At 40.6% G+C, this 27,000-nt stretch overlaps 1 protein-coding gene and 1 long non-coding RNA gene across 2 annotated transcripts in view; both read left to right on the forward strand.

Annotated features, from left to right (window-relative positions):
* The window catches only part of LOC18443570 (phosphoserine aminotransferase, chloroplastic-like), a 42,539-nt gene extending 19,556 nt beyond the window's left edge, over window positions 1–22,983 (forward strand). The window contains exon 3 of the mRNA XM_088863407.1: window positions 22,813–22,983. Within this exon, the coding sequence (XP_088719533.1) occupies window positions 22,813–22,817 (5 nt within the window). The 3' untranslated portion in view covers window positions 22,818–22,983. The remainder of the gene's footprint in view (window positions 1–22,812) is intronic.
* Window positions 9,496–19,930, forward strand: LOC148782750 (uncharacterized). Its single transcript, XR_016053041.1, has 2 exons — window positions 9,496–19,642; window positions 19,743–19,930. It is a non-coding gene; the product is annotated as an uncharacterized LOC148782750 (long non-coding RNA).
* Window positions 22,984–27,000: the final 4,017 nt, after the last annotated feature.

Here is a 27,000-nt window from a genome sequence, read left to right on the forward strand (position 1 = left end):
TAACTCAGATTTAGCTCTCGCCCCTGCTTCCGAATCATATTATTCCTTTGTTTATGCTACTTTTCTTCTTCAGGCTGGAAAGCCTTTCGTTATCTTATTTAAACATTAACTTAATATACTGCAGGCCATCACTCAGCCGAACAAGACAGATCTCATCGTTCTGAAAGCGCTTGTCTGCAAAAGCAATTGCATTTTTTTCCAGTTGGAATCTCTCCGGATCAATGGGTCGATTCAGGTGCAGATACAGTGCTTTATGCCCCTCTATTACATCCACAGCGTGACCGGTAAGGGATTGGGAGGTGGTACTAAAGAAATAATGATGATGCAGAGTTTCCATTACCTATTCCATATTTGAGAAATGTTTCATTCAAGCATGTCCTCGATCGCTTCGTTCCGTATCAGTAATCCCGGCAAAAAGGGACATGGAAGAGCAGGGGGAGCTGCTGGTCATCCATGGAATTGGGATCCATGATATGGGGCATTGAAAATGAAGAGCGGAATAGGGAGAAGATGCATGAGTTCAGCAGCTTCACTAATTGTTGAGGGCGAGAAAGGGGGGTGACGCGACGACATGACCAAGATTTGATCCAGCCTATTAAGTAAGTGAATAGGTCAGATTTGGATACAATTGTTCGGCCTCTAACAGCATGTTCCCCATTTCCAATCCCCATCCCAGTTCCGCCATACCATATCCATATGTCTGAACCTCGGGCATACCACTGAATTAATGAAATACGAATTGATCAAAGATTTCGTGTATCCTTCATTAAGAAATGGGGCGCTAGTGAGACTATTAGAATAAAAAAAGTAGGAAAAAGAATTCAGATAAGAAAAGTTCACATTGGTCAGAGACCGGTGAAATTCAGTATAGAAAGAAAATCTTTTTATGAAATTGTTCTAGTGGATCAAGACGAGAAAGCAGCGCCCAATGTGCCACGCAAAAGAGGAACGAAAGTTTCCCGCTCGGCCGGTCAACGTATGCCTAAGATCGATCCGTTATTGCTTTTTTTTTAAGAGACGAGGAGAGTTTGAGTCAATGCTTAACACATGCAAGTCGAAGGTTGTTTCGGGGAGCTGAGCAGAAGGAAAAGAAGGCTATCTTCTCCTACTACTGATTAACCTGTTCTATAGATGTCAGATGCTTAAGCCTATTCTTGCAAGAGACGTGGCATAATTGCTAAATAAGTTCTCTCACAACCTAGTCTGCTCGTGGTCACGGAAAGCCGCCCTTCTTTTTGGCTCTGGAAGCTCCTTCTGTAAGACCTTGGTCAATCAGTTCTTTTTACTAATATTCATGTGCTGCGGATTCTCGAACAAGAACAGCAAATTCAATAGAAACGGAGTCGCGAAAGGAGCCAGCCTCTCTTTTTGGAAGCTATCTTGTTCAAGATTAGTAGGAAAGATAGTTTGAAAGTCTACAGAAAAGGCCTAGGCGTAGGCGCTTTATTCCCTCAACCCTGAAACCAGCATATATTGTATGATCGCATCCATTGGTGAAGTCGCCCCAAAGGACTATATCGATTGTATTCCCTTTTCTCTCATGCCCGCTTAGTTGCTATACCAGGTCCAGTCGCTACACGTATACCATGTGCGGACCGGCTCTCTTGTTAAGAGGAGTTCAAACCTGGTCTCGAGAATCCAATATTTTGGATAGTTCTCTCTTTCGCCTCTTCAAGTAGTACTCTGACTTCAACCTACGAAAGTAAGTAGTTTGTCTACAGAACGTTATCTAATCTCCGAAAGCTTTCTTTCCCCAAAAAAACATACAATAATCACTATCAGATCAGTGCTCTGATTCTACTTATGAGATTTTTAGAATCTATTATACCACTAGCCAAGTCGAGACAAATGTGAAATAGGTCTCCACAGGGCTTTCTCTGCTAGTTGTTAGCTCGTCTGGTCAAAGCTCGCTTACGAACCTAGGACGTAGAAGGAGACTAATATGATAGTAGATCCTCTGTCACAAGCAGAAGTTGTGGTCATTTATGTAACCTGATCTCCCTTTTTCTATGTCCGATTAGACGCACCACTGGCGCAAAGACCTATGGGAAGGAACTGAAGCAGCACCCTCCCTCTGGTTCAACCTTAGTTCAATCCTCGTTGGAGAATTCTTCCTATTTGACTGAGCGGATTCCACTTCTTCTTAATCACTCTATAATATAATGGAAAGCTTTTCTTTAGAAAGTTATCCTTAATGTATGGATAGTCAGATTATGAGGCCTTGAAAAGCGATAGGGGGAAGATGCTCTTTCTTTATATAGGCGAAAACTTGGCTTAGCACTTGAATCTTGATACGCCGATACGCCTTTCGGGATATACGTTCGAACTGGTTGCTTTCAGCTGACAATCAACAGGATAGTCTGATGGAAAGAATCACCCTTCCCAATCTTTGTCTTAGAACAATCTTTAGCTGGGGAACAAGGTCAGTTTGCATCTTTAATCTGATGTTTCCAATCCCTCGTGAGTTATTTTCCTATTTAGGGCGATTTAGGCCCTTCTTTTCTTGCCCGCAATGGGACTTCTTTCCCACTCTACATGCCTACATGCTGGGCTAAATGTTTCGATTCTTCCTGTTTTTATACGATGATTGAGGAGCTCTATCCCTATCTTTTCTTTGTTATTCGATGATGCCACAAATGCCACACTAGAATGGATATTCATGAATGGAGGTTTATTCCCAGGTTTTCGAGCTAGAGAGTAAACCCTTAAACCAGTTTATGGACTAGACCATCTTTTTTCTACCATTCAAGTCTTGATTCCACTGGCCTATTGTATGTAATTGCCCTTGTAGTTCTTGGATGAAGACTGAAAAGCGTGACTAGACTATCCCGAATGAATAGGTTGGGTAGTTCCGGGAATGTGAGCTTGAGTTGAGTGAGAAAATAGATGTAATTGAAAAGGTATCGAGTTCGGAAGAGTAGTTGAAGCTTTAACCGAGAACTGAGGGTTTCTTCCTTGAGAACCGCTTTACCCTGAATGGGAGAATGGGGATCGATCGACCCTCCCTTTCTCATACGTCTTTATGAAAGCCTTTCGCCTTTCGAGATCCGACCCATCATCAACTTCCTTTCCCCTTCGTCTATTCTCGAGAGGTCTTGACGATACCCTTCTTCCGAACTGCCTAGGCTCAGCCCAGTTACAGGATCATATGAGAACGTCATGCAGATGCTCAGGTGCCGTAGGCTGGCTGGTAAAATAACCAGGAAGTAGAATGCCTCTAGTGACTTCAAGCTCTGCCGTCACTGACTTTTCCTTCTCTCTCTGGCGGCCGTGTGACAATCTGTCTTCATTACGTTATGCAAGGCGAAAGAACACCGGGCTGGGCTGGAATTCAAAAAGGAAAAAATTACTCAAAGGCGAGTACCAATTGATCTTTAGAAAGCGATTGATGCTCAGCTCTAAAGGACTACCATTGATGATCTCAGGGGGGATGTTTTAAACATCGTCTTCGGCCATTGCCTTCTTTCCCTACACTTAGTTCGAGCCACTACCACTAGGTCACTTGCGGTCAGCTTTGATTCGATCCACATCCACGCTTGTTCTGCGATCCGGACCATCCAATCTGGAATTCTACCTATCAATGGAAGCGGCTTCACTTTTCATGCTAAAGGGTGGCTGCTTCCACTCGCCGATTGAGATAACAGATCGGGACTAGAAAGCCTAAGAGATTGATTGAGTTCAGTTCCCCTTCTTTGGAGAAGAGATCGGTACTTTACGCTGCTAAGAGAATTCTCGTTCTACATTAAACAACAAGACATTCAGGCGCTTGCATAGACTCCTTTTTTTTCTGTAACATCAGCAGTCCATCGGTCAGTCAGTCCTTCGTGGAAGTAATCATGCCCTCCTTTCTTTACGTAGCGTGGTATGGGAAGGGGAAGCATAAGATAAGCATATCGCGCTTTATCGCCGCTTTCTGATTAAGACCCACCACGATCTTTACCTTCTTATTTCAATTCTCATCTTGTGGGACGCCGTGCGGTCATAAAACTACTCCACGTGGGCCTTAATCTGCGCATACTTTGAAATAAGAACATGTTTTCAAAGACCTCTGAAATTGCCTGTTTTGTCTACTTAACATATGGGACGAGCTAAGCTATATACCGGCTTGGAGCTTTCTTCACCAGTTCCCATAGCCTCTTCTCTTTCATCTTTTCCTAAAGCAGGGTTGGCATGGATAAGGCTTAATGGGTAGTCTAAAAACCAAATAGGCTTCTCCTCAAAGGAAGTCCTATGCTCTTTTCTTAAGTGTGGTGTCTTCAATACAACCTTCCCTAAAAGTGGAGGTAGGAGATCCAGTTAACGAATACGCTACGGCTGTAGCTGCAATGAGTAATGAATTCCCGGAAGCTCTTTCTTAATCTAATAGAAAGTGGTTCCTTATTCTCGGCACCTATCAAAGTCATGTAATCCCTCTGCATTATGAAGCACCACCCTTGTTTTCAATTCTCTGAGAGTAGCAATCGATCCAATGTGGATTGGCGACTCATTATCCGCCCGACCAGCCAGAACCTTTATGTCTATAGGGGCTCTGTTCCACACACATATCTGTCCGGATGCTTTGATCGGATTGGAAGAGAATCAGGCCTTGCTTGATAAGTGGATTGCAGAGTTGTCTTTATCCGGCAGCCTGCAAACGAAGGCTGAAAAACTACAGGGACCCCACCTATTTATTGGATTAAGAAAAAGGGGAGCGAAAAGCCAAAATGAGAAAAGATATTCAGCGAGCATTAGCCCACATTCTACCAAAGTCTTGTGATAAGTACTTTTCTACTAGTTTGGCAGCAGCCGCTGGGGCAGCACCAGATGAAGCAGCAACAGCAAGAACCTTTTTATATGCATTGGCAAACATGTGGGGGTTACGAGGGTTGGATAGGACAGGGAAAGAGCAGTAACCAAAGAGACATCAAAAGAATCGATGTTCAGTCAGGTCAAGAACCTTAGCTTCAGAAACGGATTCAACCCCAACATAGCCTTCTTCTCCAGGGGTGGATGGTAGGGGGGATGGCCTTTCACCTTCCATTTATGGATGCCTTTTCACTAGCCACTGGGGTGGTCATTCTTTTCATCGCCATGAGGTTGTCGATAAGCAGGTGGTGGTCCCATTAGCCATAGGTATTGGGAGACTCAGTGTTGAAAGAGCTGACTGAGCTACTTTCTCTTTCTTTTAGGCGTTCCCTGACGCTTGCCCAGATGGATAGAAGATTGCTTGAATCACTCACGTATACGCATATATAAGTTAATCTCATGTGCGTGTCGGTTTTCCGAGATATCTTGATTGAGGGCGAAAGTCAATGAGAAAGCATGCTTCGGGGAACAGGCAATGAAGAGTGAACTCTAGCTCGGACCTATAGCACCTAAGGTAGTGTCGGTCAGTGAAAGAGAAACTCCTCATTCGATTGATTACATAATGTAGTGGTTTGGTCTTCAGTCTACAAAGCAAATCTCTTAAGAGCGACCTAAGCTAAGACGATCATCACTTTCTGCCTTGGGAATAGCCGGTGCAGGTAGCAGCGACGAAGCCAGTCCCAGTTGCTTGACGTAATGTCAGCTTGGTCGGGAAGAAGAAGAGAAATCAATTGTACTTTCCTCCTACTCCTAAGAAGAGGGTGCCTTTCTCGGTCGCCTAAGGAACAACTTCCTTTCGATCAATTAATCAAGCAATGTGGTCGAACAAGAGCCCAGACGCTTATGGTAATGCTTTCGATCTCCCCTTCCGCAGTGAATCCATGAATGAACGAGAGCCCAGAACCGCCCATATAGCAGTACGTACAGCTACACCTACCATCTGCATTCGAGAGGAATCCTCATAGACCAACAGGCACTGGATCGACACCTTACTAAGCCCAGAAAGTCTCTAAATTCGATATCTTTTTCATCTTCCAGAAAGGTGTAAATCCTGCACAGAATCAGAATCGATCGTAGTTTGCTAAGAAGAGACTTGAGATATTCGAAGTGATTCCCTGTGGCTTAATGGTAGAGCAAGCGACTTAGTTCCAGAGACTAGTCGTTCTTATGCAAGTTCGACTCTTGCCGAGAAAGTCAGGAATGAAGCGGATTCCATTTAGGTTCCCAAAAGGGCTGCAAGCTTGAGTGCTATCGATCCTTTGTGAATGAAGAAGCATCAGAACTTGTTCCCATCCTTGTCTCGTACGGTTGGTCAGCGAGAGATATCAAATTCATCATTCGAAAGGACTTCTTTCCAAGGAGGGCGAAATGAGGGAAATGCCAAAGGGACTACCAGCTAGAGTTCTTGTCATGACTAGCGAGGAAGCCAATCCATTGACTAAGAGAATCCCTTTCTCGACAGTGAATCTAGCGGACTATCTACCTATTTCAGTGCGTCTCTCTTGCCCAGTTGTTTCACTTCACCCATCCACATCCCTCTTGGTAAGCAATCCATCAAGGACTACAAGCTCGGGTGGCTCTCTCTCTCAAGCAATTAAACCTATCCCAGTCAATGACCAGCCAATCCTTCTATCATCGAGTTGTTTCAATTTCGCATTCCAGAGTGATATCCTCAAGAGCTCTACAAGCGGCATTGTCAGTTATATTCGTCTTTCTACTTCAGTTCGGCAATCCCTTTTCCTAAAGAGCCAGATGGAATACCAGCGAGAAAAGAACGAACCTTCTATTATATTAGTACTTGTGAAAAAGAGGAAGGTCGCTAATTACAGGCAGTGTACTTATGAGAAGCTCAATGAAACTGGCTTCTGGCTTAAATTCAAAAGCATATAAACAACATACTAAGCAGAAGCGCATAGACTCAAAAGAAGGGAAAAGGGCAGAAGCTTCCTCTTCTATTCAGCAAGGAAAGTCATATACTCTACCAAGGCAAGAATCGAAGACTACAGCTTATTAGAACTCAACGACTTTCTCAACTATCAGTCTCCTACTCATGTTTGAGGGAGATATCACTTACTTAAAAAGAAAAAGGATCTCGTTAAAAGAAGTCCAACTAGAAATCCTGTTACAGGCAATAGTGTATGTATTTTCAATGTATTTGAACTTATTCGAGGGAAAAAACCTCTGGTTTAAGAAAAAAGATGGACATATAAACTAAACGACATCCAACAAAAGCCTAGGCTCGAAAGAAGGAGAAAGAAAAGGCCTCTGACTCATAAGCTACTAGCATGAAAGCCTTGCCAACTACGTCTACGTTACTTACTAGCTAGCCTAACAAGAAAAGTACTGGCCAATGGAAGTACTTACTTAGCCTACCGGGCCTATCAATAATAGAGAGGCAGGCAGAGAGCTAGCTAAGCCATATTTACCAAATTGAATGAATGTGTGTGGATTGGACAGCAAATCAAGGCAAGTTAAAGAGCATGTGAAAGCAGAACTAGTACTAGTACAAAGACCCATAAGAGAGCTTGAACTAGCAAGATAGGCTCAAAAATCGGCGATTGAATTTAGAAGGTTTTACGCAGTTGACCGGGAAGGGCTAGCAGAAGAGGGAAAGGCTAGAGGGCAGATTCACCGATGAAAGAAGCCAGGCCACATAAGACTCTCTAGGAATGGACAGAAGAGGCTACGGGATTCGCACACCAGCAAGGCCAATCAGCGAGACTTTGACAACAAGACTAAAAAAGGAATTGACTGAATCGGAAGTGAAGAGCCTATGTGACCAATGCACTTATGCTGCCAAAACTCAAAAGAAAGCACTTTCAAAGAAGCGTAAGCAGCAAAGGGAGAGCGCACGGCACGCGAAAGCCGTTGTTGCGGCTTATTCTCTTTCCAGCCGATAAAGGTAAAAGAAAAAAGAATAAAAAAGAAGAAATACCATTACTTCTTTAATTCGTTTAAAAAAGCAAAAAATCAAGTTGAAATTAGGCTTTTTTATATTTCTTTCGCATAAAGAAAACAAGTGAACGAAACTACCGCATCTCCACTGCCTTGTCTGCTTTGTGCCGCCCTTCCTTCATTGCTACCCGGGAGATTGAAAGAAGCATCGATCGGAACGCCTAGCAGTTGCCCCTCTTCCTTTCGCTTTGCCACCTTGATCTAGCCCTCTCGCTTGACTGACATCTTGACTGACACATGGAACTAGAAGCTTCAAGTGCAACGTCCATCTCAGTCAAACATCTCTCTGTCAGCTACCTGTGATACGAGAAAGAAAGCTTCATTGAGTAGTCTGTGTGGGATATTCTTCGCTAGGTCTGGTATGGCTCGTTCTCTTCATCTGTTGGGTGGCGGGTGGGGTAGGTTAAAGCAGTAGAGAAGATAGGGCATCTGAAGAAGCAGAGGCTGACGGTGGGTGGGGTAGGGCCAAACAAGCGGCAGCGCGAGGAGCAAAGCTAAGTAAGCAATAGCGCGAGATAGCAGAGTGAAGGGCGGGGATGGTTGGGATGAATTAGACGTAAAGTTCATTTCTATCAGAAGCATGGCTGAACAGACACGGTAGAGAATGGGCCATAAACTACATCTTCTTTACCCATGGTTGCTTACACATCCAAGTCCGGAGAAATCCTCTCTCAGATGATCAACCTCCCAACGTCCATCTCTGACATCTTCTTCACCATCCTCTCTACTGCACTCATCTGTATTGGCCTCACTGACCGAGTCAACCAATGGTTGACGGCCTCGATGATAGGTCTGTAACTCTGCTTTACATTTTCCCTTTCTTCTTTGGATTGGTTAGCGCGCTCCTGCACATCTCCACCACACGCATGGCACAAGTTTGTAGCTGATCAGGACCATGAAATTTGAGGTCGCGCTGTGCATGGGACTAGCCTTGAGCTGAACCAGTCAGACAATTCTAATCGCCTTGTCGATCGGTTTTTGCCTACTGAGTACTGTCGGTTGCCCGAATTTCTTAATCATCTTTTTGCAAGACTGCCAATGTGCAGCTCAGTCTAGTGGGTCTTGACTCGGGTCGGGGCTTGAAAAAGACTCGTGCATTGCTCGGTCCTGGGTACAGAAGTCTGAAAACGGGGCCTAAGGTAGTTGGTCTAAGTCCAGATAATAATTCAAATGTTCTAAAATGCAGTAAGAAAGCCGAAACCATAAGCAGCTTTGAGAGAGCGCGCGGCGTGCTATTATTTATTCGCTCCTTAATAGCAGCGGCTTTCTTGCTCGGCTTTCGCGCTAGCGCGCTCACTTTTTATCGGCCAATTTTTGTAGTAAGCCGCTGTTATTAAGGAGCGAATAAATAATAGTGCTAGCGCGTTCACTTTTTAGAAGCCAATTTTTGTAGTAAGCCGCTGCTATTAAGGAGCGAATAAATAATAACGCTAGCGCGCTCTCTCTTTGCTGCTTACTGAGCAAGAAAGCCGCTTAGGCTTTCGCGCGCCTCGCGCTCTCCCTGTTGCTTCTTATGCTGCTTACCCGAGCAAGAAAGCCGCTTAGACTTTCGCGCGCCGCGCGCTCTCCCTGTTGCTGCTTATGCTGCTTACCCGAGCAAGAAAGCCACTGCTATTAAGGAGCGAATAAATAATAGCGCTAGCGCGCTCTCTTTTTGCTGCTTACGCTGCTTCTGCTTATGCTGCTTACCCCAGCAAGAAAGCCGCTGCTATTAAGGAGTGAATAAAGAATAGCGCTAGCGCGCTCTCTCTTTGCTGCTTACGCTGCTTATGCTGCTTCTAGTACAACTACAACTTTTTCAAACCGGGCTATGGCTTGGGCTTTCAAATGTAAGTTGGTGCTATTCCTGGGCCTGAGGTAGTTGGTCTAGGCTTGGGTAAGGTTCGGTCTGCTGTACAGCTGCATTTGTTTGTCACTTTGCTAATCGGATGGGTAGAAATTAGAGAAGGGGCGTCAGCAATTAGGATGGCATTTAAACATTCTTAATCACTTGATGCTGCTGTATTTGTTGTAATTCATCCGTTGCAATCTGGTGTGTGCAGGTCTATTAGCAGCAATTGAGGTGATGGCCTCTTTATCTAGAGGGTGGTCAGGGTTGACTTCAACAGCTGCTTGGGATAGAGCAGTGTCCATCTATCGGTAATTGAGGATCGAACATCAGTGGCTGAGGGGATTGATCCATCGGTCGAGGGAAGACTAACAAAAAATGAAAAATGGATTGTTTGAAGTGCTTCCTTCCCCAGCCCTTCCCCGCCCTAAGCTAAGGGATGGCAGCCTCATTTGAATACAGTTGCCTCTATAGGTGTCAAACCAACAGAATGAGACCCAGTACCCAAAACTTTCTATTCTAAGACCGCGTTGTTCATTGTGATTGGTCATGGGTATGTATGGTCGAACATCTATTGAGTGAAGTTCTCGCTGCCCTCCCCTCTTGTTGGCCGAAAGCTACAGGACACGGACATCTTCCTTCCACACCGGCCTCGCTTCCTTCCCCACCAGCTGCTCTATGCTCCGATTCTATAGTATACCCATATACCTACCTTGAAAGGGAGGAAATCCTATTATTCATTTGCTGAAAGAACAATAGATGTCTCTGCGTCAGTGTCGGCTTACATACCTTTAACTGACCCCACCGACCATTCTCAATGTGGCTTAAAAGCTCTTCTATTTCCCTTCTCGAGGGAGTTTCGTTTAGCCCCGTTCCCAACCCTTCTTGCCGGGACCTTTCATACACTGATTTTAGGGCTAGCCCATATCTCCGCTCTTTCTACCTTATTATCCCCGAGGAGCCTCCAAAGGAAGCTCTAATTCCTTTAGTTTAGAGCGGGCAACAAGCCCTTTTTATTAGTTAGTTGGGTACTAAATCCCGGTTGGCAACCTCTATCCAGCCCTAGATTCTGCTGGCAGACTTTCTTGGTTGGACTTGAAACTACATCCTCAGCCCTTGCTCCACCAGCTAGAGCTTGCCTAGTTGTCCACCTCTGATCACCATCTGTTTCGACTCGTTTGTTACCTAGTGATGAGCTTGACTGGTGCTCTAAGAAGAACGCGGTCCGATCTGGCAAAGCTGGCTCAACGTATGCCCTAGCTCCAAGATGAAAGTTTGAGTTTGGCCCCAGGGGCCCCTCTCTTAAGCAAAAAGCGTTGTTTCCGGGTCGAATAGGTCATTCAGAACGGGCCTCAAGCCGCCGCCCATGCTTCAACATCTAAGTTTTCACCAGAAGAACCCAATTTGTCTTATGGAAAAAGAGTTGGTAGGGCAGAAAGATTAGATTCAGTTCAGAGAAACCACACAAAGAAAGCCAATCGGAAATGATTTTCTCACTACGCGAATCCAAAATCAAACTCGGAGCGAGAATCAACATCCTTACTTAGGGCTAGGCTAGGTCGCTTGGGGCTTATGGCGCTTCCTCTGCGGCTTCTCCCGGTTGGCTGCTTTCCGCGCTTAAAGAAGAGGCGCGTGTCGCGCTTAAAGAAGGCAAAAAGCGCAAAAACCTGTCAACAAAGGCAGTACCGGGGGAAGGAAGCAGATGGAATCCAGCCGGCCAAGCACTGGCTTTCGGCAGACTAGCTCGCTGCTCCAGATAACTTTTACAAAGAAAGAAGAATAAGAATGAATGTCACATACGGCGCTGCCGAAGGTTTCCAAGTGAATGGTTTACCACCTCGGATACTAAAGAAAGGAGTGGCTAGATAGGCAACCAAAGGATGAGGAGGTAGGCAGGTAAAAAGAATAAAGAAAGTAACATTAACCAGAATATACGTTGCTTACAGCACGGCAGAGCCAACTCAAGAGCTAACTCGGATAAGCTACCTTTTAAAAACACTAGTCAAAGGCAACTCACCAAAAGACCGCTTCGCTACTCCTTTAGGGATCTCTAACAAGTAGCATCTGTATCATTCTTCCACCCCCTCGGTAGACTAGGGACGCTCACTGCTCCGGCAAAGGAAATGAAGAGACTATAGAATCATCAATACATAGTCACACGAGCGGACGAGACAGCTACTCACAGCTCGTATACAAAAGAGAGGAATGGTTCGCTTTAATCACCGGGCATAAATCTTGCCATGACTTCCATGTATGACTGCATTCAGTCAACACGTCCGTAATACCACCTCAGCGGATTTTGTCAGCACATCAGTAATGCTATCTCAGCAACGGCATAGGAACAAATCCTCGACCAGCCCTCCAGTCAGTCAGACCAGAGGTAGGCCCCAGTCATACAGGCAGCTAGCAACACATGCAAGTCGGTCTACCAACACAGTCTTTTTAGGCAGCGACCCCCCAAGTCAATTCAGCCAGAGGCAAGCGATAGCAAAGGACTTCCTCAAAAGAAGTCTGTTTTATATAGTTTTTGAAAAGAACAGCAACTCTTGTAATGAGCCTTGCGACGTAAAGAGCAAATCAAAACCACACGGAGAAGCCAATCACTAAGCAGAAGGTCACCAAGATAGGTGAAGGTTTGCAACCTGGCTTGACTTGAGCTTTTTATCTTGTTCTAATACACCTGCAGCGCGTCTCGTACTTCATGGAAGGCAGGCTCTTTACCAACACACCACTCTAGCGGATTAGACTGTTAAGCCACTAAGAAGAATAGCGTACTTATTTTAGACTTCACTCGTGACCTCGTGAGGCGCATTAGATATCATTCATGAAGCGCACCTGTTATATAGAACATCCTTCGCTCCTGACTAAGCGAGACGTCTTTTTCTCTTATGCCTTCGCACTGTTGCGCTTCTATTGCGAGAGCTGCTCGCTACTGATACACCGTACTCATATCTTGCCCTCGTGTTGGTTGCTCTTCCCCTTCATCAAAGTAGTGCGCTTCCTAGTCGAGAGATCGAGTGTGATAATCGAGAGTGCGTGAGGCAAGTTGGAGTGCGCACATCGAGTGTATCAACAATTCGTTCAACCAAAAAATCCAGCGGGCGAACTTGACTCTATAAGGATCGAGATGCGCAGGCAAGTCAGCGAGTTGAAAATCGTAGGCAGGTGTATCAGTTGTAAGCGAGATGCGCGGGTGAGGGTCGAGCGCGCAAGTTTACATTGAAGTAAAAAAGAAACGAGAGCGAGAGATGCCGGCAGATGCGAGTAGTGGAGTGAACGTGCAAGTGAAGCGAGCATTAACAAGTCGAGTTTCCGAATCGAGATGTGCGAGTCGAGTCATCAAGTTTTCGAATCGAGATGTGCATTTAGTCAACAAGGCAGTCATCAATCCAAAACGACTACTGAATTTAATTCACTCATTCAGGTGCATCTACGAATAGAATCATTCTCCAAGCCTTTCGTATAATAGAAAAGTCTTATATGAGAATGATTCGGGCGGTCTTTCTCGTCGCCCTAACTGATGTTTGCTTCTTTATTTAATCTAGAAAGAAATGGAAGAACCGGCCGTTGCCGAAGGGCTGAGAAGGAAAACAACTTCAAATGAAAAGAAGACTGCCCTGTTGGTTGGTGAGCTGACGGGAAAAGAAATGATAGGTGAGATCCGCCCCTTTTCCAGATTGGGTCATTGTTCAGTAAAACTACCCTCTTTTCCAATGAAAATGAAAGAGGACAACAGCCTGTAACGGTTAGATTGCGAACGAAACCTCCCATCCGTGGGCCGGCTTCCCCTTCGATCGCATTCAGCCCAGCTCACTGGTTAATGAAAGAAGACAAAGGGAGATCAATGGCTTCTTTCCCTTCATTACAAGTCCTCCTCTTCATTAGACGGGATTCGAACTCCTCCCGAAGGACCATAGATGCCCAAGTCTTCTACCTCCAAAAGGCACATTCTTCTTCTTGTTCATTTATTGACTATCTCATAGAATTATTGAATTATTCGTGTTTGTTTTCTTATCATCTTGTAGAACAGCCCATTACCATCCCCTTCGCTCTCTAGTGATTGCAGCCTTTCTCCTATCTTCTCTGTTTGAACCTATTCTCCTCAATTGGCCCTCCATACACCTCTCACTTAATTCCAATAAACACTCTCCTTCTTTCCTATAACATTCTCCACACCTTGATCGCTCACCAGTTCCTCCGGGACCACCTGAACCCGTGTAACTTTTTCAATCGGATGATAATAATTAGTATGTCGGATAGACTACTACATCAGTTGCCACACACGTGCCTCATACCGAGTTCCATATCCACTTAATGGGATGTTTTGGATATAGTTTTTCATTCCAATCAGCTAGCTCTTTTTGCCTTTGTTTTTATTGTTGAGTCAATAAACAAGGGCTTTTTGCGAGCTAGCTGGCTGTGCAACATTACTAGTGGAAAGCTTGCCCATATTTATAGTACTTTACATGATACAAAACTCGCTCTTTGACATGAAACGGATCACAGAAGAAGACGTATCCGATGAATGAATGAATCAATCCCCTCCCACTCACACGGGTTCTTCTATTGAAGAGGTTGCCCTTCTTCTATGTGAGGTGGGGCGTATGTAAGAGCGGAACCTAGATAGAACGCGGAGCGCCGGCCCGGCCGCCCATACTGTTACCATGCTTACCAGCTACTATCATTTCCTCCTATAGATATAGATGGGAGGGAGGTAGGCGAGGGTAGCTTGCTTCTCTTCTCCTAGGCTACCTGCACATGTTATTCGCTAAGAAAAGGCAGCGAGCGCAATTTACGAAGCGAGCCAAGAAAAGCAGAGGAAAGACTTTTTCGAGCCAACCTATATGCCGACGAAAAGAAGAGAACACCGATGGAACGAAGGGATTCTTTAAGAGAAGCCCCAGTGGAGTGGTAAGCTTTAGACCCTGAATGTTATAGTGATGAAGAGAGAAGTTAACCATTGGCAGTGGAAGAAAGGCTTACACAAACGAGACTGGGGCGAAGGGAAGGCTATGAAACTCTTCCTCTTGCCTTTGGAAAGCTACGGACTTTCTTATATATATCTTTTATAGGTTGGAATGGGTCTAGGGGGGTTTCATACGAGGGTTCTAGGATTCTAGGTTTGATGGGAGGAGATGGCTATCAATAAATATCCCTTCTATGGCTTCTCTGTCCCTGGGGTTGGGGTCCCGAGGTCTATAGGTTCTAGGCTCTAGGGATTTGGTCTATTGGTCTGATGGAAGGATGGGTGATAGGGATTGGGATTGGCTGGCGTGCAGCTTCCACAACCTGCTCTGATACCAATGCTGACAAACTTGAGGGAAGAGATAGACCCACTCCTAGGATTAGGGGCAGTGTCTTGAGACTATCTATCGCAAAGATGAGGCTTTTACAATAACTGTCTATAAATTTCAAACAGTTAGATGACGACACTTTCTCTCTCTAAAAACCTCTTTTTTTAGTGATAAAGATTAAATTATAAGAGAAAAAAATATTACATGTTTAAAGGCCCAAGGCCACACACACATACCAAAAAATCAATAATAGTGGGGTTGGGTTCATGCGAGAAAAGAGAGAGTGAGGGAGAGTGGTTCAATAAGGTGGTAAGCATTGAGATGAGGCAGGGAGGTAAAACTGCATGAGCACCCAAAGGAGAGCCATGAAAACAGATCCATTGAGAAGAGAGAGAGAGAGAGAGAGAGAGAGAGAGAGATGGTGGTGCGTTTTGGGGTGATGGACGAGTAACTTATTGCGGAGAGGCTTTAGAGCGTGAGATGAACGAATTTTATAGAAGTTGGAGGTGACGTAGATAAATTTCAATGGGGAGCACATTGATGACCAAAATTTGAAAGCAAGTAGGATGACGACTGTAGAGATTAAGAGAAAGGAATGTGTTAGAGACTGAGATTATGCATTTGCAAGAATCAAAGAAGTTGGAGGATGATGTGGCAACATTTCATTCGGAGCGGTAAGGAAAATTTGATGATGAATGAGTTTAATTTCGAAAACAATTCGATATAGGCTCCATGAGTTCAGAACAAAGCATCAATAGCAAGAAATCAGAAGATAAATAATAGCCAAAAGATTTTGTACTCCGTCGGGCAAAACTCATGTTACAGATAATTTTTATATCCCAAAAGGTGCTGTTTGGCTTGCTCAGAAGTAGCTCTAGGCTTCCACTAACACTGCCCACATTTCGGCCATAACACTATCATTGATTTCCTTGCTTTGGAAGCGGCATGATCATTGAGGACCCTATATGCTTTTCTAAGGGCGATTTTACTTACCGCCTTTGTGAACGTCTCCAACATACGAACAAGTTCAATTTATCCAAGGGTTTGGTTTCTAGCCTTGGTCACATTGAATAAAACGTCTGGCCGCTAGCTTAGTCTTGTTCAGTCGGGCTCAAGAGGTGACCTTTATGAGATGTAGGTTGAGGTGGGTTAGACTCAAGAGGAGACTTGACTGCCGGCCTGTGAATATAAGTTGTAAGTCGAGGCGAGTTGGCTCAAGAGGAGACCTGACAGTCAACCGATGAATATAATTTGTAGGTCGAGGCAAATTAGGCTCAAGAGGATACCTGGCCGCCAACCTATGAATATAAGATGTGGGTCCAGGCAAGTTAGGCTCAAAGGGAAATCTGATCGTCAGCCTATGAATATAAGATGTGGGTCCAGACGAGTTAGGCTCAAGAGGAGACCTGAATGCCTCACCTATGAATATAAAATGCAGGTTAAGCTCAAGATGATACTTGGCCACCGACCTATAGATATGATGTGTTTTCTGTATGACCCAATGCTTGTCTCAAATTGAGATGTTCGGATAGTCTTTTATAACTGGTTGTTTGCCAAGATGCACATATTTGACTGACGATAGGTTTGAAGGTGTATCATACTGTATCCAAACTCTTCCAATATTCTATGGAAATACATATTGTGGCCCGATGATACATGACCCAGAGCTTATCTCAAATTGAAATGGCTTGATACCCTTTGCTATCATTAACCATTAGTCAAGTTATATGATTTGACCAATGATAAGGACTCTAAAGGCATATAGGGGCCCTCACATGACGAGTCATAGGCACATCGTATTCCACTATCATACCAGGAGCAAGCCTCGCAAATATTTTCCAAGAATCATATCTATTGGGTTTATATAGTGACCCATCGGCTATCAAGGTATATAGATTTGACATCTGTTCAATACTTATCCTATGCATTATACCTTCGGGATTGTATATAAATTTCTCTAATTGTACTTAGTCATGTATTATGACTAAAAATACACCCAATAGTCACCCATTCACTTTTTACTCAACCTCACTCCTCTTTCTCTCTTGTACTTTCCTCCTCTCCCTCTCTCTCTCCCACTCACTCACACACCCACACCCACTTGATCTTTTCTACCTACACTTCATTACACACACCAATACCTTCAACCTATCCCCTATTTATAATGTAATATTGGAGTAATATTGGTGCTTTTGCACCAAGAAGATGAGGGCGAGGCACTTTTTTGTTTTACATAGAGATATAGATGTGTTCTAATCCTATCATTGTGCAGCTTAAATATTATAAAACCTCATCTTTGCCCTTATCATTATACAAGCACCCCCAGGGGTCTTTCTAATGTCGCCACTTATAGGATGAGTGGTCTGTTGGGTATAGGTGTTGTAAGAACACGGGGGATTGAGAAAGTATTATTTATTGCAATCGAAAGCCTTCTAACATGTCGCATCGCACACAAAGCACGCACGTTCTTCTGTATTTCCAATGAGAAAGGTTAGCATCTTCTTGACAGGTTTGATATGAACCTTCAAATGTACACAAGTCTCCTTTGAAGTGATTTGAGCTCGCGAAGATTTTTATGTTTTGGAAGCCAGAATTTCTTGGATTGTTTTTATTTTGACTAGGTCGTTCTCAATGATAAGATGCCTCACCATATAAACTTCCTAATCTCATGCTAAAAGAGCACTTAAGGTTCAATTGGACTTGAAGTTTCTGGATTATTATTTCGAGATGATCTTGATGAGTGCTACAACCTTTTGACTTGACCCCCCAAATCATCTATATAGCATTCAATTAAGCCTTACAAGATATCGTCAAAGATGATAGTCCTTGCACCTTGATATGTTGCGCCAGTATTCTTGCGTTATAATGGAATCACGTTACAACTGTAGATGCCTTTGTATGTCTTAAAGACAGTAAGCTCCCCATCCTCGAGGGCTATTCTAATTCGGTTGTATCCCAAGTATCCATCCATGAGTAAAAAAGCCTTACATGCCACTGTGAAGTTCGTCATGACTTTCGTTATTACGAGAGAAAAGTCATGCTTAGGGCATGCCACATTGCATAAAGCAACCCGAACTTTCCAAATGGAGGAGGAGGAGGTGGTCTCATCTCTCTTGCCAACGTGGTCCACATAATATATGCAGTCATGAAGATCATCACCATCTACTCGATGTGTGATAGGTTGGACCATGATGAAAAGACAATGGCATCCAAACGTGATGTGATTTAATTATACGGCCCAAAAACTGCACATCACCATTAAATCCAATTATCATAAAATAATAAACCTTATGTCATGCATTTTGTAAACCAGTTTGATTCTATCGGCCATTCTTCCCAACAACATCCAACCGATTGACCGAAGGGTAGGCATTCTTCCCAACAACATCCAACTGATTGACCGGAGGGTAATGAGAGTTCTCATCATATATTGTAGGGAAAATTATGTAAATATCCGTTATAGTTTGTGCTATTACCAAAATATCAAATAGCTTATGTTATTATTGACATATCCGGTTTTTCACTTCATAACGATTTTTTAAAAAACAAAATGGTTTTACCATTTTTAGGTTTTTTAAAAACCAAAATGGTTGGAATTTTTGTTTTTCAAAAATCAAATTTTTTTTAGTTTCGGTTTTTTCAAAAACCAAAAATTTTCGCTCGAAAAAACCCAATTTAAATCCATCATACAAGCATATAGGAGCATTTTTCTTGATATTTTAGGGTTCCAAAAAATTTGTGGTCCCCCAATATAGTATCCTACAAACTTTTCTGTCCACTAATACAGTATCCCACAAACTTGAAGAGATTGGCTCTTAGTCTGGTCGTGATTGGTACCTTTCTTACTCTTGTTGATTAATTTGTCATAATTAATATAATATTTTATTTTAGTATTACTATTTGTTGTATATTATTGAAGTGGACTTTTTTTGGGTAAATATTGTTGAAGTTTATTTGTATAATTATTTGTTGTTCATTTTGTGTTTGCATTGATATTTGTTGTTTTGGGTAGTCTATTGAACAATCGATTTATTTAGTAGTACATTATGTTGATATATATAATCGTACACTATATTGTATTTGTTGTTTTGAGTAAATATTGTTCAATTTGTTTGTTTATAGTAATATTTGTTGTTTATTGTTTATTTGTTATTTATTTTATGTTTGTATTAATATTTGTTTTTTTTGTTGTTTATTGAATAATTGACTTTTTTAGTAAAAGACTATTTTGATCTATTATATAAAACTCACATTTTATGAACCTTAAATTAGTGAGATATATCCAAATTTTTTGTAAACACGAATTTTGGTATTCATTTAATACAATAGCATTGACGATGGTTACTGAAGGAGTGCAACTGGTATTTTGATATGGGGCTTCATTTGAGTCGAATCCATACAACATACGTATTGTTAATAAAGGGGGGAATTGAAGGTTACGAAGTATAATGGAAATAGTTCCTTGGAAGAACTAAAAAGTCATTTTGGGCATTTAATATCGTGCGATCCAAACAAATTGACCATTATGTACCACAACAAAAGTCTATCTAGTGACCTTGAAATGATTGATGTAAATGATGATATAAATGTATCATTTATGTTGGGTGGGGGAGCCTTCGAGTATTATTGTATACATTGCCTCTGCAATAGAGCTGGAACGGAGATCTATGGAATTTTGAACGGTAGAACATGTTGGTGATAGCCCATCTGCAAGGAATAGGTACACCTACAATTTACATTTTCATCTCTATTTTACTTTATTTAAATCTTTTATGTGCACAAATTATTGCTTCATCTTACACTTTATCTTTGGTCATCAGTCGGCGTAATGCTCCTTTACCTATCAACATGAGAACATTCAAGTGGCGCCCGAGCAAGAGCTTGTACCAAATCGTGATAAGGAGGACATTGAACTAATTGAGAGCCCATGCAGAAGAGTTGGTGGCGAGGTTCAATTGAAAATTGGCCATTTTTTGAAAATGTCAATGAATGCTCACATCATCTGGTTGATTTTGTTGTCCACAATAATTTTGTTTTGAAGTTTTACAAAAGTGAAGGGGGGAGGGTGTGGGCAAGTTGTAAGTTAGAGGGATACACATGGCAAGTGCGATGTTTACGAGTTGGCAGTACGGCGTACTTCAAAGTGAAGTCCATGGTTAAGGAGCGCACATGTAGTGGTCAAATTGAGAGAGTCCATCAACCACTAGCTTGTAGTGATTGGGTAGCAAAAACAATTAAAGCCCGCGTTCATGACCAACCAAAAATAAAGCAAAATATATTATAAAAGATGTCCAACACGATCACGGTGTCAGGCTTTCCTAAATGCAAGCTTGATCAAGAAAAGAGGTTGCTAGGAGATGATAGATAGATCAAATGACTAACAATATAATGACCTTCCCTTATATATGAAGAAGCTCCAAAGAACCAACCCAAGAACTGAAGTCGCATCCACATAGACGAAGGCAGGTTCAAACAACTATTTATTGCTTTTCATTATGGGTTTTATTAATAGATGCAGGCCACTAATAGGTATTGATGGGACATTCTTAAAAGAAAAATATTAAGGAATATTATTGTGCATCATTGTCGTAGATGCAAATAATGAGCTCTTCTCAATGGCATTTACAGTGGTCGAGAGGGAAAACTACTAGAGTTGGTATTGGTTCTTGGGAATACTTAGTGAACTATTGAATGAACATGTCAATCTGCCTGCCTCAACAATTGTATCAGATCATCAGAAAAGCCTACCGAAGCAATAGAAAAAGATTTTCCTACATGTTTTCCAACATTCTGCATGTAACACATGGGAGAAAACTTCAAGAGCTTTATGAAGAAGTCAGCTAATGCCGAAGTATTGCTGCTGTTGTTTTGGAAGGATGTCGGCAAAGCCGCCATTTGTGGGTTAAACAAAATAATATTTGATATACATTGTGCTGACCCATAAGCATATGAGTGGAATAAGAATATCCCTCCCATATTTTATGCAGATGCCTATTTTTCAGGGGCTAGATACAATCATCTTACCTCTAACATAGTCGAGTCATTCAATGCATGGATTTTCTTTGTTCGAGAGAAGCCCATCATTGCAATGTGCGAAGAATTAAAGGTACAGTTGATGATTATATTTGAAGAGAAGAGGTAGTTAGTTAATAGTTGGAGCGACGTGCTAGTACCAAAAGCCTAAAAATTACTCAACTTGCGAAAGATGACGATACACAGTTTGAGATCTACTATATAGGGAAGAAGTACACTATCGATTTAACTCATTGGACGTACAGTTGTAGGAAATGGCAACTCTGTGGCATACCGTGTAGATATGTCATTGCGGCTATTAACCATATGCACTTGGATCTCACTACATACTGCAATCAGTATTTCACAGTGGAATACTTTAAAAGGGCCTTCTAAACTCCCTTTCGGCCTATCCCAAATGACATTGAGTTTACTGGTATGTTCAACTGGATAATGTTGCCACCAAGGACAACACGTCTTCGCGGTAGGTCGAAAAAGCAACAAATAATATTTGAGACTAAACACTCCACCAGGACTTTAAAGTGCAAGCGATGCGGCGCAGTGGGTAATAATAAGAGGACTTGTAGAGAACTGATGGCCATTAGGGAATGAATCATAAGTTCATAATGTTGTTCGGAAATCATTTTATATCAAATTTTGTGTTATCATTTTGATGAATTAATGAAGATCTTGAATTCTGTGTTATCAATCTAGTGTTTTTGTACTTGGTATTATGCGTGCATCATGACATACATTATACTTTGGTGATATATTTGTGACTACGAATGCAATAAACCTTAATATCAAACTTTGGTGCTAATTCTAGATGACAAGCGTTTCCAAGTGTCGGCAATAAACTTTACTATCAAACAAGCCCAAAAGAAATGGTCAATTTCAAAATTTATTATCATTTGGTTTACAAGTGTAGAAATGATGGGCTATAAGTGTGGGATTGTAGTAATATTAAACAATCAAAGGCAATGACCTCAAACAAATTGCTCTTCGAATCGTGAGTTATTAAAAAACAAAAAAATTATAATTTTTGGTTGTTCATTTCTTTAGGTCAATTTCTTTAGGGCTTGTTTGATAAATAAACAATCGAAAACAAATGCTCAGAAATAACCAAACTTATGGAATTTGCAAACGTGTTATCGGTTGTTCAACAACCAAAAATCCCAAATTTTCCGCTTTTCAAAAACAGAAAATTCTTCATTTTCGATTGTTCAACAATAAAAAATGAACAACCAAAAATGCCAAATATTTAGCTTTTCAAAAACCGAAAATTCTTCATTTTCCGTTGTTGAACAACCGAAAACAGATGTTTAAAATCATTATTCTTCTGGAATTTGCACAAGTGTTTTCGGTTGTTCAACATCAAGTTGTGTGAACGGGGTCATGTCTTCTGCATCACAACTACTTTCACCTACTACCCCACTTCTGGGCGTGTCATGTGCGGCTTCTTCATTAACTTGATGTTGTAAATATTACATCCTAGCTTCTATTTCATCCACGTCTAATGTATAAATTTAGACAACATTTCAAAAGTGTTGTTGCATAAATTTAGACAACATTTCAAACGCGTTGTTAACACAATTATAAACTTCAGGATACCATTTTTGTCTAAGTGCAAGTGCCTCTGCTAACATGACTGTACTAGCCTGAACTGCATTAATCTGCAAAAACGAGATACGTAAATGTAATATTAAAATAATTTCATAGAACTAATAGGTAAATACAAAATTAAAACAATTTTCAGAATAATATAAACATATCAATTGGTCCTCATAACCTCGAGGTCTCATTATATACTGTGGTTTATGTGTAGGAGTCACCTCTTCTTCTTTCTGGTTGACAGGTTGTATTTATGTCTTCTTGTAGGTTAGTAACATTATGGATGATACGATGGGTCACTCGGATGTACCAAGCCATGTACCCCTCAGAGGACAACTCATTGTTAGTATCCACTTCAATGCATAGCATCATGTGCTCATGTCCAATGATGAATTTTGTCAGAATTAATATTTCTGCAATCTTGCTGCCCACCTTATCTACTAAACCTCTTATGGGATTTCTTGGAATGCCATGTTTAGCTCTAAACTACCAACACACACGATCAGGCATATATGGCTCGATAATATCATCAAATATCAGGGTCGTTATGCACATTGCGGTTTCGAATGCCTACCGTCTATCATATGAAATGACATCATTAGGTTTGAAATAGGGATTCCATATTACCTGTCATATTATATGAAATCACACATACGACAATCAGTCAACAAACAATTACAAATACTTAAAAACAATCAAAATTAGTCCATAATAAACCTTGTATTATCAAAATTAACACTAACCTCATTAGATTGGCGGTCATTGAATTCTTATCTAATGGGAGGCATCAGGTTATATGGATTGCCGTCATGATTATTTGGTGGCTCCCATCTTTTTGCTCTAGGCATATTTGGAGAGATACTATGTGGTATGGACCTTATATGCATAATAAGCTCATAAGACCATCACTGCATTGTATCAAGATATGATAAACAATAATTATTTTTGGAAAGTTGTCTAAACTATTATGTTTATGTTAGATACGAAAATATAATTTACCTGCATAAGAGCGACTGAACCGCTAAAATATCTTCAGTTGACAGTACAAGTATTTCCAAGGGAATGATATAGATATGTGAGGGTTGCAGCACCCCAAGCATATCTGTCGGCTTCCTCAATATCCTCAAAAAATTATAAATACCTCGTTGGTACATTTACCGGCGATGGATATGAGAAAATGGTGACACTTATGAGGAAGAGCATGTAGGCTCAGGTATACATAAGAACCAGGTAGCAATTGATGAAAGTTGGCCTTCAATCATGAGTGCTTGATACTGCCAAGTTGCCTCCAATGGGGACTATACCGAAATTGTTTTTTATAACTCTCGGAGGTCAATAATTGGAGGATATGTAACAGGGTCGTCATCCATAGCCAATCCCAATATCTCATAAGCATCAAATAATGTAGGTGTCATCTCACCAATTTCAATGTTATATTGAAAAGAATTAGTCTCAGAACACCACCTCTCTGCATTGGCTGTGACCAAGCGATGATCTATTTGACCTGGTCGAATAATAGATAGAGCACCCAACTCAGACACGTTCACTAATTGAACTTGCTCATTGGTTAAATCCAATCGTTTAATTGAAGTGTTTTTTCATCAATTCTTATTTCTTGTTTTTCTTAGAATACAGCAAATAGACAACATATAGGTCACAATACTTGTACATGTACTTCTCGTATGATGTTTAAATATACTACAATTTATTAAAAAATAACAAACTAATGGAAAGAGCAGATGAATATATGCATGTACATGTCCTTTTCAAATGTAATATGATGAATGTTCTGGTTGCAGCAGTAGTAAACTAGCGTCTTGAGGACCTCCTGGATATCCCCTATCTAGATGGACACGATTTATATTTACTGAAACACCATATGGTAATCATGTTAATCATAAAATTACATATGTAAAACTTAACTGAATAACTGATAAACAATAATGACATGCTATTATTATACGGAAAAGATGGTCAGTTTTAGACCATAACCTAGTGTTATGGAGCTTTTCAACTCAACCTATATGTTCTAATATAAGTCTCATACTTGGCTTATCATTATTTTCCTCTCTTTATTATTAACCATTATAATAACAAGCACTAACTTATAAACATAATGATACAAATGAATGAATATAGAGATACCATAACTCATCACGCATTTGCATATAGAATCAATGAAACAATGCTAAATCACATATTAAACCTCCAACAAGGTGATCACAAATTTACATATCGAATGAGCTCTCAAATAAATCGTATCTGAAATATTGAAGCATAAAGCATAAATTTATTTATTTCCTATGTACTTCTAAAACCACAAGCATTTGCAAAATGTTCAAGGAAAATTTGTACTTGAATCATAAATCACATACAAATTTTTATTTTTAAGGTAAACAAATATGTATTTAAAACTATTTAAGAGTATCAAAGTTAACACACAATACAATATAATGTAAAATCTGCCCAGCATTCAAAACAAAGCAACATATCAAATTTCGAGTTCTGAAAACAAAGGATTCAAAACAAAACATTCAATCACTCAATACAACCTTGTGTAAAAATTTCAAGTTCTAAAAAAAACCCCAAATTTCTAGTTCTCAAAAACCCCAAATTTATAAAATCTTACACAATAAAAATCGACCCACAAATTAACTGAAACTAAATCAATTTCACTAGAAAGAACTAGTGTGCTTGACTATAAACCCCAAATCAAAATCTTATACAATCTAAATTCCTAAAATGCTGTCAAAATTTGAAATAAATCATGAGCTTCACAAAGCTATAGAGTTAGGTTGATTGTGAGAGAGTCGCTAGCTTCCTTTTTTTAGCATTCACAGACCATAGACGTAAAGAGTTTTTAGCATTCACATAGCATAGACGCAGAGAGCAGAGAAGACAAATCGTTAAACGATCAGCGCTATTTTCGATTTTTGAAAAACCAAAATCATGGCCATTTCTGTTGTTCAAAAACTTAAAAAGGGTAAAACTATCTTTTTAAAAAAGAATTGTTATGAAGTGAAAAAAACAGACTGAGAGTAATAACAAAAAGTATTTGATATTTTAGTAATAATGAAAAGTATAATAGATATTTATGGAATTTTCCCTATATTGTAAACTATTTTGGCTTTTTAGCGTCTTCCTTTCTTCTTCTTCTTTTCTTTTTTGAGTGGGTGAATTTTCTAATTCCCTTATCAAATATTCGGACTTCAAGGAATAAACAAGGTTTGTACCTCAAACGTTGGGAATAGAAGTATGTAGCATATAAAGAAGGGTTTTGCTAGGTTACACCACTTGGTGGTGTAGACCCTTAAAGTGCTCAATATTTTTTGATGCTAAAATACCCATGAATTATAATACAAATTTTTTTAAATAGGGGCATTTTTGGTCATTTAAAAAGGTAGAATGGATATTTTTATAATAATGCATCTTGAGGGTGATGTCACACACAATATCGGTGATGTCATTGTCCACTACTATTAATAAATGTTTTTGTTTCTATTAGGAATTTCTAATTTACCCTTGACTAATTACTTAAAATGAAACATTTCTATACTTCCCCTACAACATATAAGATCTATGCTTCCCCTATCATCCAGTCGTCCAATTTTAACCAAGAGAGTCACTCACCGTTTGATCTTAGATCCAATGTCTTAAAGTATTTTATTTTTAGTTTTTTCTATACATATTGTATGAATATGAAATTTTGTACGTGTCATCTTCTCATTGGGGTGCACATATAAAAAATATTAAAAATAATTTTTCGATAAAATATAATGACTAAAATAGCGTTTGAAACTTTCAGGGGTATTTTGATCATTTTATTTTATTGAAAATATTTGTTTTATATTTTTCGGTAGTGCGAGATTAATAGAGAATTGGACATCCAAATTTTGGTGTCAAAATAGTTTATAGAAAAAAACTAAAATTAAAATAGTGTAAAGACATGACATTGTGATTGGGGCAATCTTAGCCCTCTATTCTGAATGGATGGTTGGATAAGGGGAAGTATATAACTTTTATGTTATAGGGAAAGCATAGAAAGCTTACCCTTACTTAAAATACCCCTAAACAAAAAGTCACTATACTATAGGGTATGGGTATCTAAATATCTAAAATTGTTGAACACTTTTAAGGGTTTACACCACAAGTGGTGTAGCCTAACAAAACCCTATAAAGAAAAGAAAATTTGGCTATTAAAGAAAAAAAAAAAAGACAAAAAAATCATGTGCTTTGTACCTCAAACATTGGGAGTAGAAGTGTGCAGCATGTAAAGAAAGGAAAATTTGGCCATTAAAAAAAAGAAAAGCCAAATCATGTGCTCCTGCGGGAGCATATTATCACTGACTTCCTTCGTTAAACTCTCTTTAGGACTACTCTTGGGAGAGAACTTTTGGGGATGGAACCTTCCCATGTCGCTTTTCCATTCAATCCTCCTAAGGGTGACAACAGGTA

Source organism: Amborella trichopoda, chromosome 3 (genome assembly GCF_054954075.1).
Source record: "Amborella trichopoda isolate Santa Cruz 75 chromosome 3, AtrichopodaSantaCruz75HAP2 v2.0, whole genome shotgun sequence".
In the NCBI taxonomy this organism is placed as follows: Eukaryota; Viridiplantae; Streptophyta; class Magnoliopsida; order Amborellales; family Amborellaceae; genus Amborella; species Amborella trichopoda.